The sequence below is a fragment of the Gopherus flavomarginatus genome, chromosome 3 (genome assembly GCF_025201925.1).
Source record: "Gopherus flavomarginatus isolate rGopFla2 chromosome 3, rGopFla2.mat.asm, whole genome shotgun sequence".
NCBI lineage: Eukaryota > Metazoa > Chordata > Testudines > Testudinidae > Gopherus > Gopherus flavomarginatus.
Genome location: NC_066619.1, coordinates 194137987 through 194150229, shown reverse-complemented (window position 1 = coordinate 194150229; position 12243 = coordinate 194137987). Strand labels below are relative to the sequence as shown.

Here is a 12243-nt window from a genome sequence, read left to right as displayed (position 1 = left end):
GACAGACAGGAGATCTTTCACACTGCCTTGGGGGGCGGGGGGAGCAGCAAAGAACATCCTTCCACATCCACTCCCTGACACTTGGTTCTCAGCTAGCAATACTTTTCAGAGGGACTGCAACTATAAAAAGGAGGAGTTAAACACCCCAAGACCTCTTCGCACCTATCGCCTTCTCTGCATACTAGATGACAAAGGAATCAGCCTTTGAACTCTGGTGGAGAGGTTTGGCCCAAAGAGTTTGGTCAGTAAACTTGCTAGAAGCATATGGTAAGAAACTGATTCAATCCAGTATCATTTATTAAGACAGGCACTAGAAAGTATTTTATCTTGTTTTCTGGTAACCATTTCTGATTATGCCTCATTACTTGTACTCACTTAAAATCTCTTTGTAGTTAATAAACTTGTTTTATGTAATCCAACATGTTTAAATTGAAGTGGCTAGGTAACTCCATTTAAGGTAATAAGCGGTATATTATTCATTTAAGGAAATAGACTGGGTGCATGAGCTGAGATTAGGGTAAATCCATAGATATCTATTTCATGTACTGAGAAAGTCACTCTGCAAGGGAGCAGAGGGCCAAGCACAAAGTCTCTTTCACCAGGTTGCTGTCCAGATCAGTGAAGACTATGGATTCCTTTTTATCTGATTATAGTGTAGATAGCTTCATCATGTCCTCCATATAATACAAATGAAGACCATGGACAGTATTTATGGCAAAGCCAGTTTATTAGGTTGCTGGGATTGTGCCAATGTTATTGTTTGTTTATAAAAACAGACAAAATAACATTTTATTTTGGTAGGATGAAAATACATATACAAAATATTCAGTACCTTGGACATCCTTTCTGTGAGTAGAACATTACTACAGCAAGTGGGGAAGCATACTGGATCCTGAATTCAAGACCACAGTCTCTAGGGCAGAAATATCAAAACATGCTTGGTGCTGAAAAGACTAGATTATACAGCTAAACATTATTTCATGTAGTTATGATTCAGGGCCCTTATTTACAAATGGTAAGTAATTTGCTTAAATGAAACTTATGATAGATTCCCAGCTGCTTATTACTGAGAGTTGAACATTTATATTGTGTCTACATGATTTATTGCCTTACTCTCAGTCCTCTGATTTTGGAATATTAAAAAATAAAAAAAGTAAGATTAGAAAGTTTGAAATACTTAATACTATACAAACACGTCAGATCAGTCCTTTGAAAGAGGATTAAGGACATAAGTGGAAAAAAAAATCCTCCAGCAGGACTGTAAACCATATTTATTTGTAATACTACAAATATATTTAAGATCAATCCCTTCTTAAAAGTCATTAAGGTCCCTAGTGTTAAAAAGCTGATTATTTCTAGGACTATAAATCAAATTCTCTTTAAGGTCTGAAAAAGATAAAAACAGAGGTCCCTTTTTCAAGTATTGCATAAATAAAATTGTCACAGTCGTGGCTTTACAAAAATAGTTGGTTGGTTTCAAAATGAAAAAAAAAAATCCTAAAAATCCTTAATCCCAATATGATTAGGTCAAATAGATCTTTCTAAATCTAGAATAAAGCCAGTGGATTTTCTCCTTCACGAACACAGCATGTTATAGAATAATTACATCCTTTATTACTTTTCATAGTTTGGTTAATACAATTTACTTGTTTCAGTTATTTACTATACTATAATATGACCATCAGGATAATAGTAGACAAAGCTCTAAAATGACCTTTGTGCTTAATTTCCAGTCAGCATCCTACAATACACATCCTAAGGAGAGTTCCTTATTTTTAAGTTTTTTCTGTGAACATGTAAAAATCAAGCACACTATTGTTAGATCACTGCAGATAATGTTATATGCTGAATTAAGTTCCATGGCTTACATTCCCTTTTGATGTAACCATACAGATATGTGCAATGCAGAATGCTTTCCAATATGAAACATGACCTTCAAACAAGCATACAAAAAACAACTGAAATGAAATGCTTGCAATACCAAGCAAAGCGAGAGGAAGCAGAGGATTCTAAAAATCCAACCCAGTTCACCTTACTTCTGCAAAAGAACTCTAAGGGGCTACTCAAGCAGGATTTAACCTGAAGATCTATTAAGGAAAATCTGTTTGGGGATGAACAAAATGACACAGTAGGTCTTCTGCATACTTAATTTATATGATTCTGTATTTACACGTTTTAAAGGATTTCCAGTTTCTCTGTTCTTTAAAGAGAATATATCATTCTACTATAATAGTGGGCAAGTGGGCATGAATTGAACACTATTTGGAAGTTTGTCACCAAGTTCAATTACAGAACATCTGCCTTCATATTTTTCCTGTCAGAGGCCAGTTTACTACTATTAAAACATAGTGGCCTTGACACTTTCAAAAGCTAAGGCACAGGTCTGTATGTGGCAACTGGGCATCAGAACCAGCACTTTTTCCAAAATACTTTAGTTCTTAAAATGCATAATAAGTTTCCTCTTCAAAATTACTTTTTCAGATTTTAAAAACAAAACGCAAGTCAGTACTTGTTTCTCTCAACCTGGCTCAAATTTTAGACTACAGGAGTACATTTATTTACCTTGAGATACACAATTCAGAGACAGCATATGTTCTTAAATGATCCAAGTGAAGAAATCTGAATTAGGTTGGAAGTTGTCATGATCGTTATGGCTGTCGATATTAGTCTGCCATCAGACACATACAATACACCATAAAATTATGTTATTTTGATGGGAGGGGGGGAAGAAACATGTTGCAGAGTGATAGTTCTAACTCTACAACTATTCAAGTGTTGCGTGAAGTTGAACTCTTTCACTGAAATCACAGGAGCAACATGAACTCATGTGATGTTACTGCATAACAACATTCTCCAAACCCAATTCACTTTCTATGAGAGCAGTTTGATTTAGCTCTCCTCCTTATTCTGCAGCACATGAGTGCAGGAAATCCTGAATCAAATTAGAAATCTGGATACTCCCTCAAATCCCATCCCTGTGCTCTAACCAAATTATCTTTCATAAGAAGGATGCATGTGGGATAAAAATGTGCAAATTACAAAGAATTTATCATGTTTTAGGCTTTAAATAACTATCTGAGGGCAAGGACAATCTGTAGATTCTACCCCCTTTGCCACGTATGAATAGCCAGGATTTGAGGTGAAATGACAAACTGAGACCAATGGTATTCCCCCACATTCACATTCTAGGTTGATCTTTATTGATGCTCCCTCCTTTCACAGCACACATCTACAGCTGCTTTGAGATGCAGTGGAAATGGGTAAGTCTTCTGTGTCATTATCCCAGACACCCATAAAACCAACACTTCGCAACACTCATCCTCTGTGAGCCGAAGATGTGAGTTCTTTGGCTACTCCAAAACTCTGGTATAATGCAGGAGAACCAATGAAATGCTAACCAAAAATAAACAACAAAAATAAACAAACTGGATTATTAACCATACCAGCAGTGATGGAAATGCTCTCAAGCAGCAAGTACCTTAAGTGAACTTGCTGCATCAAAGCTTCATTTGAAAGTCTATTTTTCTGTATATGTACAGTGAAGCTTCAGTAATTGAGCTAGCAGAGTGCAGAGATACGAGTGTGGCACATCTACACAAGAAAAACACACATTAAAGTGCCAAAGAGATCATACATAATTGATACTAAAACCTGCCAAGATCATATTTTTAGAGTATTTGCAAATAAGACAAGGTGATAACTGCGTGAACACTGTGATCTAACACCAGCAGGTCATGGCAGGTTTTGGCTCAGGCTTTAAATGTATCTTATCGTTATCTGGGGGTTGACTAAGCATTAATGGCTTGTGGCTCTTCAACTTATGTGCCAGTGTCATAAATATGGCTTCCACGTGGTCATTGTCATTGGGGTTTTTAGCAGAGGTTTCAAACAGTGGCATACTGTGAGTATCAGCAAACTTCTGAGCCAAGTCTGTAGGCACCTGAATAGCACTTCTCAGGTCACATTTATTTCCAACAAGAATCCGTGGTATATCACTGGCAAGCAAGTGCTGTTTGCATTCTTCTATCCATGATGGCAGACTATGAAAACTGGCAATGTTGGTCATATCATACACAAACACAACAGCATGTACATTCCTATAGTAGTGCTGCACCATGCTCTTTCTGAAGCGCTCCTGTCCTGCTGTATCCCACAGCTGGATCTAAAAGGGCAAAAAGGAACAGAGAAAACAAAAGCAGAACTGATTTCAATTCATGCTGGACAATGATATAAATCATTCTGAACTATGAAAACCACATAGGTCATCTCTGTATTAGTCATATTGTGAAGTTTACTTCTTGAAGAAAATTCTATTGCTCTTCACCGCAGTTTTTGAAGGTTACAAAATGTTACGTAAATACTGTTTTCAAAGCCACTTGTTCATAATTAAAGATATGTAAAAATTAGTGTTGTGTTTAGCTTGATCACCGACACTGATATTTTGTAAAATCTTACATCAAAGAATATTGGAATGTGCAGTAATAAAAGCCTTTTTTTTTTTTTTGAAGGAGCAACAAATATATATCTCTCAGCACACTTGTTATTTTGCTGAAGAGAGTTTTCTCCCCACTGTTAGTACTGAGCTGGTCAGAGGATAGAGCTCTGCATCAGACATGCTTCCACACCTACAATCTTTTCAATAATTGAATAAGGTAACATTTTCAAGGTATGGCCTTCAGGAGATTTGAGGGTTCAGAGTTAGGCATGCATAAAGCCAAGTTATCCACAATGGCAGATAACTGTATAGCTTGACTAGTTAACTGTAAATGTGTCATTCCCCTCTCCCTCTTTTTTTTTTTTTTTTTTTTTTTAATTTTTACATACATTTGTCAGTAGTGTACATAAAGAAAGTAGAGAAACTGAACTCTGGAACAAGTTCCCACCATGTCTATCCACACTGAAGGTGGACTTCCTTTGTGCTCTATAATTGGTCAACATTAGGAGATCAAATTGGACTAAAATTGTTTTCTTCCTTTAATTTCCTCAGAAGTTCCTCTGGAAAAACTACTTCTTACAGCATAAAAACAGATTTTCTATTTTTAACCTTGTTTGTTTACTTGGTCCACTTTACAACACTTTTTTAAGATGTGAAAAATATTTGCAAACATTTTTCACATCTCAATAAGGGAAAGTAATATTTTCAAAATAAGATGATGTAACCATAAACCATAAAATTTGGCAGGGATTGATTAAGGTGCAAGTGTAGTACCTGAAACTACTTGTTTTTTTTGAATTGACTAGGTTTTATACATGCATCCCTTTAAGTTTCTTTAGTTTATACAGCATTTCTTTATAAAAATGCCAGTAAAATGGTTGGGTTTTTTTTTACAACTAAGAGTCTGATTGTGCAGGAACTAGGACTCTTGAGAGGTCAATGGCACTTGACTTTCAGACTCACTACAAAGCTATGAGATGCAGTATGTGGAATAATATCTTATGTTGTTGCTAATAAAAATGTCCAGTTTAAATTTACTATTTAAAGTTACTTACAATAAAATTGTACATGGTACCATATGCTTTAGCTATGGGAACATTCAGTTATGGGGCAACTAGACTGAGCATAAATGAGAGATCACTTGATATGTCACATTTTATGCTGTTACTTCAGTGTTTCTCTTAACTGCTTTCCTGATATATGCAGAGTATTCTTGGAAAGGAGCCTATTATTGCAATTAGCACCTGAATTAAATGCAAGAAAGCTATTTTTAAAATTATTTCACTTTCCTTCTCCCTCCACTTCCCAATTATGATAGTGATTTGCAATTAAGGCTCAAAGGCCTTGGCTACACTCACACTTTACAGCGCTGCAACTGGGGTGTGAAAAAACACCCCCCTGAGCGCTGCAAGATACAGCGCTGTAAAGCGTCAGTGTAATCAGGAGCGCGGCTCCCAGCGCTGCACACTACACACCCGTAAGGGATGTGGTTTACATGCAGCGCTGGGAGAGCTCTCTCCCAGCGCTGCCGCTCTGACTACACTCACACTTCAAAGCGCTGCCGGGGCAGCGCTTTGAAATTCCAAATGTAGCCATACCCTTGAGAGAAAGAACATGGGTCCCTGCAGACTCAAGAATCCTCTTTTGAAAGGAACTGGCTGAATCATGAGATTAGGCTATCAGCTTTACACCTCTAATACACTAGTTTAAATCAAAACCAGGCTAGTGTTGACCAATAAGTTGTCCTCTGAATAGACATCCTACAGAAGTTGGCAGGTTAAGTCCATTTCCTAAAGAAAAAGTACCAGCTTCATTATAGGCAGATAAGGTTGCCCAACACTTTCCATTAGAAGACTCTGTTTGTAATTACTTATAATTTTGCTAAATTTTAGCTAATAGGGCTGAAATTTTCCATGCCAGGTGGCTAAGGCTGAACTTTTTGAGGTTTCAATTAAAACTGTTCAAGCTGTTTCTGAGAAAGAGATTAGTGAAAAATATGTTGTCCACGTTACAAAATAAAAATCTTACAACTGTTCCATTGAGAAACGCTATTACTTCCATGCTTTGTAACAGAGATTTGAAGTTTGGAGGAAGGGGAAGGACTTCCCCCTGGTATCAGAGATGTGCATTTTGCCATTTCTGGAAATTCACATAAAACTGGCCAAGTTAGAAACCTCCAAAAAATTCCAAGCAGCACATGCTCAGTAGAGGTTAGAAAGAGCTTTGCTGCTCAATTCTCCCAAGATTCTACCTGCTCTGAGCATGCTCCATGCCCACAGTGCAACAGAGAACATTCCCTTGGGCTACAGGGGCTGAATAGGACTGCCCCTGCAACTACTTCTCCCCATTTCCATTGTAGTAAGCAGGCATCAGGGGCAGCAGACTCCTTGCTGTCAATTCTCCCACACTGGCACCAAGGCAGTGTGAGAAGGACATCACCTGACTCAAATGCAAAGGGGGTAAGGAGGCTGCACTGCTCTTGCCAAAGCTATACCTGTTTTGTGACTAAATACAACTGGATACCTAAATAATTTTTTTTCACTACAATTAAAGGACTTCAGTCTGGCATTTTTCTCTAAGACAAAGTTCACTAAACAACAGAACAGGGAGAGGATTCTCAGCTGAAGTCAATGGAGTTATGACAATCCACACTAGCTGAGGACCCACTCTGTTCTCTCTTACCCTTCATTTTTCCCAGAGGCTGGTTCAGAGGAAGTTATTTTTAATGGATATTTCTCAACTTTCCTGGGATCAGATTCTAGAGATTTGGCAATAAGCCTGAAAAGCCAAAAGATTTATGGAGAGTTTTCTTCATCTCAAAATAATGGCCGGTAAAATAGGTAGTTCCTATGCAGGGACAGAATATGGCTGAGGAGTTACAGAACAGCCTTATGATACACTATTAGAACACTAGATTTTAAAATTGACTTATTTACTTGGGCACGTGCAGAACTTGGAGATACTCTCCCCCCAAAAGTGGAGATTACAAAAACTATACTAAGTGGTAAGAAAGTGACAGTGAAGATTTGGAGCAAAGAGGCAACCCAGAGCATTATTACTGTTCACTGATGCACTAGAGAAGGGGAAAAAAGTTTTATGAGAAGCTGCAATGTAAGGACAGTTTGTTTACTTACAGCTATTTAGACTGTGGACCTGAAATTTATGAATTTACAATTATGTTTTTATATATATTCTTGATATGTTAGATCATGAAGCAGGTAAGTGGCTTTCTGTATCTCTAGTGCTGCACAAAGTTTTTCACTTTTATATATGCATTTCTTCTGTTAGCCAGTCAACTCTCATAGACACCCCAGTATTTATATAAGATTCTGCAGATTGTAGTCTGAGTGCTTTTTGTACTTTCCCTCTCCCATGCACCTCCCAAACACAGCACAGATGATTAAAACACACTTTGAAAAATGCATATTGGCGGACTGATATTGAGACTATGATTCCATCATAATTTAAATAAACTGTCCATCAAGGGGTTGCATTTTTGTTCAATGTATGATGCAGCCAAGACACCCTTTGGACATTAGATCTGAGGCAAAAAAAACAACAACATGATAAAACTACTGAAGCTGAGGGATAGGTATTTAAACAATATGCTGACTTAACACCCTCCCCCACAAAGCTAAACTAAAGAGACTTGGAGTTGAATTAGAGGGGATGAGTATTCTTAAAAAAGGCTTCTTCACCATGAACAATTTGTATGCATTGTTTACACCAACTAAAAAATATAAATGGCCTTTTGATTAAGACAGTTCATGTATTTCTCTGCACCTCATTTTGCTTTGCAAATCAGTGAAGTGCTCTAAGGCATCGGATATGATTTATGGGATTTCCTCCTTTTTATTTCATTTGTGTCATTATTTACCTCAATTAAATAAAGAGTTAAGACAATGGGTTTCGATTGCTCGAATCAAATAGATGAGAAGTTAAAATTCAGAAGACCCTCATTTTTTGAGATAGCTTTAGTGCAGGGGTAGGCAACCTATGGCACACGTGCCGAAGGCAGCACACGAGCTGATTTTCAGTGGCACTCACACTGTCTGGGTCCTGGCCACTGGTCTGGGGGGCTCTGCATTTTAATTTAAATTTAAATGAAGCATCTTAAACATTTTAAAAACACAGTTTAGTTATATATTATAGACTTAGAGAAAGAGACCTTCTAAAACACTAAAATGTATTACTGGCACGCGAAACCTTAAATTAGAGTGAATAAATGAAGACTCGCACACCACTTCTGAAAGGTTGCCAACCCCTGCTTTAGTGCATATATCACAACAAGCACTGCTGCTTCAAAAAGACCTAAAAGTAATCAAGTCATTAGTCTACAATACAAATGTAACATGAACACTGGCTCCCCCTGTATTTTTTTTTTAAATTCCCAGGTAAGAAAATCCTGTAGAAAAGAATTGTGCCTGTGTTACTACCAATGACACAGCATTTCCACAAGCTACAGGGGAAGTGCTCAGTGCATGAGTAGCCAGCAAAAGACCAATCATCCAGCTACCTGGAGGAGAGGAGAACAGCAGCAGAGAGGAAGGGGATTGTAAACCTTTCCAGAGTAACAAGGGAAGAGTTCTATTTTTAGCAGCTCATCTAGGGCACAGCAAGAACAGCAGCCTGCCTACTCTAGGAGAGCTCTGCAAAACACTCCTGCTGTGAACACAGCTTATACCAGTACAGCTGTGCTTTTACTAGCATAGCCTACTTCCCCCCCCCCCCCCCAGTGAAACAAGCTATAATGGTAAAAGCAGTTTTGCTGGTACAACCATGTCTGCACTAGAGGCTTTTGCCAGCATGACTACTGTTGGTCAGAGATCTCACCTCTTCACACCAGGGACTGACCTGCTGGCATGACTATAAATCTGTAGTGTAGACATGGCTTAATAGATTGATTAGGCTCATGAGTTTCCCTCTCTGCTGCTCCAGCAGGCATTGCTTGAGAGGTGTTACCACCATACACAAGAAAATAAGTGGGCAGGAGCCAGAAAACAGAGAAACGGGTTGAGTTTAGGTAATTAAAAAAAAAGAAGAAAAGAAATATAAGAAGGGTCCTATGGATATGTACAGTATGATTGCACATGGAACCCTTCCTGCATGTGGCAATCCCTTGGCAGCCAAAACACTGGGACTGATCATAGCAAGTGGAAAAGTCTTAATTAGAGCAGATCATCATACAGCTTCATGGGAATGGGATGAATGGAAGGTGTCTCCTGATTCAGAAGGTGGAGGACTGAAGGAACTGGTGTCCCCTGTACTTAGCCTCCTTTAAAAAAATATATACTGTAATACCATGGCCCTATGACCTACTAGAAGCATCTCAGAATTGAAGACCAGGCTGGATCCCCCACATTTCCTCAGCACCTATGAATACCTTATCAACAGTAAACACATCCACCACTTACATGGTACTGGGAAGGGGGAAGAGATGAGGGACAATATCCCTTTAGAAGTGAGAAAGAGATGTGATCTAGTTATGCAACCTGCCACATTCCAATGCTCAATTTCCCTCCTTTCTGCCCCTAGCTGTGTGACAATCTGAATGAAGTACATCTGTCATTGAAGAACATTACATTGATTGTTAAAAACTGACACTGAACACCTTGAGTTAACGTGTAAAACACCTCACACCTCTCCACTGTCTTGTTATTAGATACAGCCTTCATTTTCTGATATAGAATATTTGCAGAGTTCTCACTGTTGTTAAGTTAGTTGCATCAGAAATGATAGATCTTGAAACTGACACTAGAGATAAAGTATCCCAGTAAACAGAATCTTATCTTCTCCCCCTCTTGCACATCATCTTTGGGATTTATGTCTGCATTACAAAAGAAGCTTAATTTGGGAAACATTTCAGACCACTGTCAGACTAACTTGACAGCCTTAAGTCCAAATACACATTCCAGAACAGTGGCACACACCCACATGACCTGAATGTTTGCATTTTACAGGGAAGATTGGTGATGCATCACTGTTAACATGTATCTAAAGCAAAGTCACAGTAAAAACTGACATCTCTCCCAGTAGATGGGTTTGGAAATCAAGACACTTTTTAAAGGGCTAGTCGTGTCCTTTTTAACACCAGTTAGAGACCAAGCTAAGGGGTTGTCAGTTTCGTTACACCAGTGCACGTTTTCTACTACTGACAAGGGATTGTGCACAAACCACAATGATCAGACTTCTATAATATGGTCCCCTGATGCTTTGCTATTGAGATATGTCCCGAAGGGACTACAGATCCCAGCATGCAAGAGTGCAGCTTCAACTAGGCGGCATGACAGCGCCTTACGTTGGGCTTTAAGCTGCTCAGGCAGCCGCTTTGCCCGGAGGACGGCAGCTCCCATTGAGCTTATCAGACAATTAGCCCGACGGCAATAGGAGCCCCAGGGCAGCCGCATTCACCCGCCGGGGGCCGACAGCCCAGAGGGCAGCAGGGGGTCCGGACGGCCCTGAAGCCCCCACGCCAGGAGGGAGCCGCTGCCGCTGGGGTGTCAGGGCCGGAGGGGGAGCGGGCGGGGCCGGGTGCCACACTGGGGCAGGACGGGAGGTCACGGCGGCAGGAGGCCCGGCTGTTCGTGCGGAGCCGAGCACAGCAGGGCCCGGCGGTACCTTGATGCGCTCCCCGTCGATGGTGACGGCGCGCTCGCGGAAGTCCACGCCGATGGTGGCCTCCGTGCGCTCCGGGAAGCGGCCCGCGCAGAAGCGGTAGGTCAGGCAGGTTTTGCCCACGTTCGAGTCCCCGATCACAATGATCTTGAAGATGCGGGAGCGCGCAGGGGGCAGCCCCCCAGGGCCCGCGCCGGAGTAGCTCAGCTCCAGCGAGGACTCCAGATCGGCTGCCGCCTCCATGCTCCTCCCCGGGGCCCGGATGGAACGGTTCGGGGACGGAGCCCGCGCCCGTGCGCGCGCCCACCCGTTAGCCTCAGCGCGGCTCCTCACTGGCGCGCGCTCATTACAGCGGCAGCCACTCAACCGCCCTCACCTGGCTGCCGCGGCAGGCCAAGGATCGGAGAACAAGGCCCGCCCGCCCCTGCCACGTACGGTGATTTGCCCCACTCCCGCCCAGGACAGGTCAAGCCTCTGATTGGCGGAGATTAGGAGACTTCCCGCGACAATCTCCCTCGGTAGCCGCAGCACCGTTGTATTAGAAATATCGCGAGAAGTGGGATTAGGCGCGGGGCGGGGCCCGGCCCCTTCTGCAAGAGTGGGTCGTGTAGGGGCGGCGCTGCGAGTTTGAGTGTAACGGGGCAGACGCGGCTCGCGCAGGCAGCGTCCTCCCCCTTCGTCCTGCCGGTGCCGCCCACCGCGGGTTGCGTCTCCTCCCGCAGGGCCGAGCCCGGCCGCGCGTCCTGCCCGCTGGAATAGCCCCGGGGTCGAGACAGTGATTAAATAACGCGCCCCAGGCCTCCGGGGCTGTTGGCTCGGTAGGGTTGCCAGCCCTCCAGGAATTAAAGATTATGGCCAACCTACTCCCCGCCCCCACAAACATGGTGTGTCAGGGCTCCCGTGCAAAGCGGGCCGAGGAGGTGGGTCCTGAGGTGGCGCAGTAAGGGGGCAGGGGAGTTAGGGGTGGTGGTCGGGGGCAGGGGTGTGGATACGGGGCGGGATGGTCAGGAGGCAGGGAACAGGAGTATTGAATGGGGGCAGGGGTCCCAGCAGGGCAGTCAGGAAGGAGAAAGGGGGTTGGATGGGGTGGCAGGGGTTTTGGGGATGTCAGGGGGTAGGGGTGGTTGGATGGGACAGGGGTACTGAGGGGGCAGTCAGGAGAGGGGGGTTGGATGGGGTAGTGGGGGACAGTT

At 42.1% G+C, this 12243-nt stretch overlaps 1 protein-coding gene across 1 annotated transcript; it reads right to left on the bottom strand.

The window, feature by feature from the left end:
* Positions 1 to 701: 701 nt before the first annotated feature.
* On the bottom strand, positions 702 to 11400 carry RAB33B (RAB33B, member RAS oncogene family). Its single transcript, XM_050946682.1, has 2 exons — positions 11054 to 11400; positions 702 to 4162 (listed from the first exon to the last, which is right to left on the bottom strand). Exons 1-2 carry the CDS (start codon positions 11291 to 11293, stop codon positions 3719 to 3721), a joined length of 684 nt encoding a protein of 227 aa, XP_050802639.1. The 5' UTR covers positions 11294 to 11400; the 3' UTR covers positions 702 to 3718.
* Positions 11401 to 12243: the final 843 nt, after the last annotated feature.

Coding starts and splice junctions, on each gene's coding strand:
- RAB33B (XM_050946682.1), bottom strand. CDS start 11,293: ATGGAGGCGGCAGCCGATCTGGAGTCCTCGCTGGAGCTGAGCTACTCC. Junction 4,163..11,053: donor TCGACGGGGAGCGCATCAAG/GTACCGCCGGGC, acceptor TTGCCCTTTTAG/ATCCAGCTGTGGGATACAGC.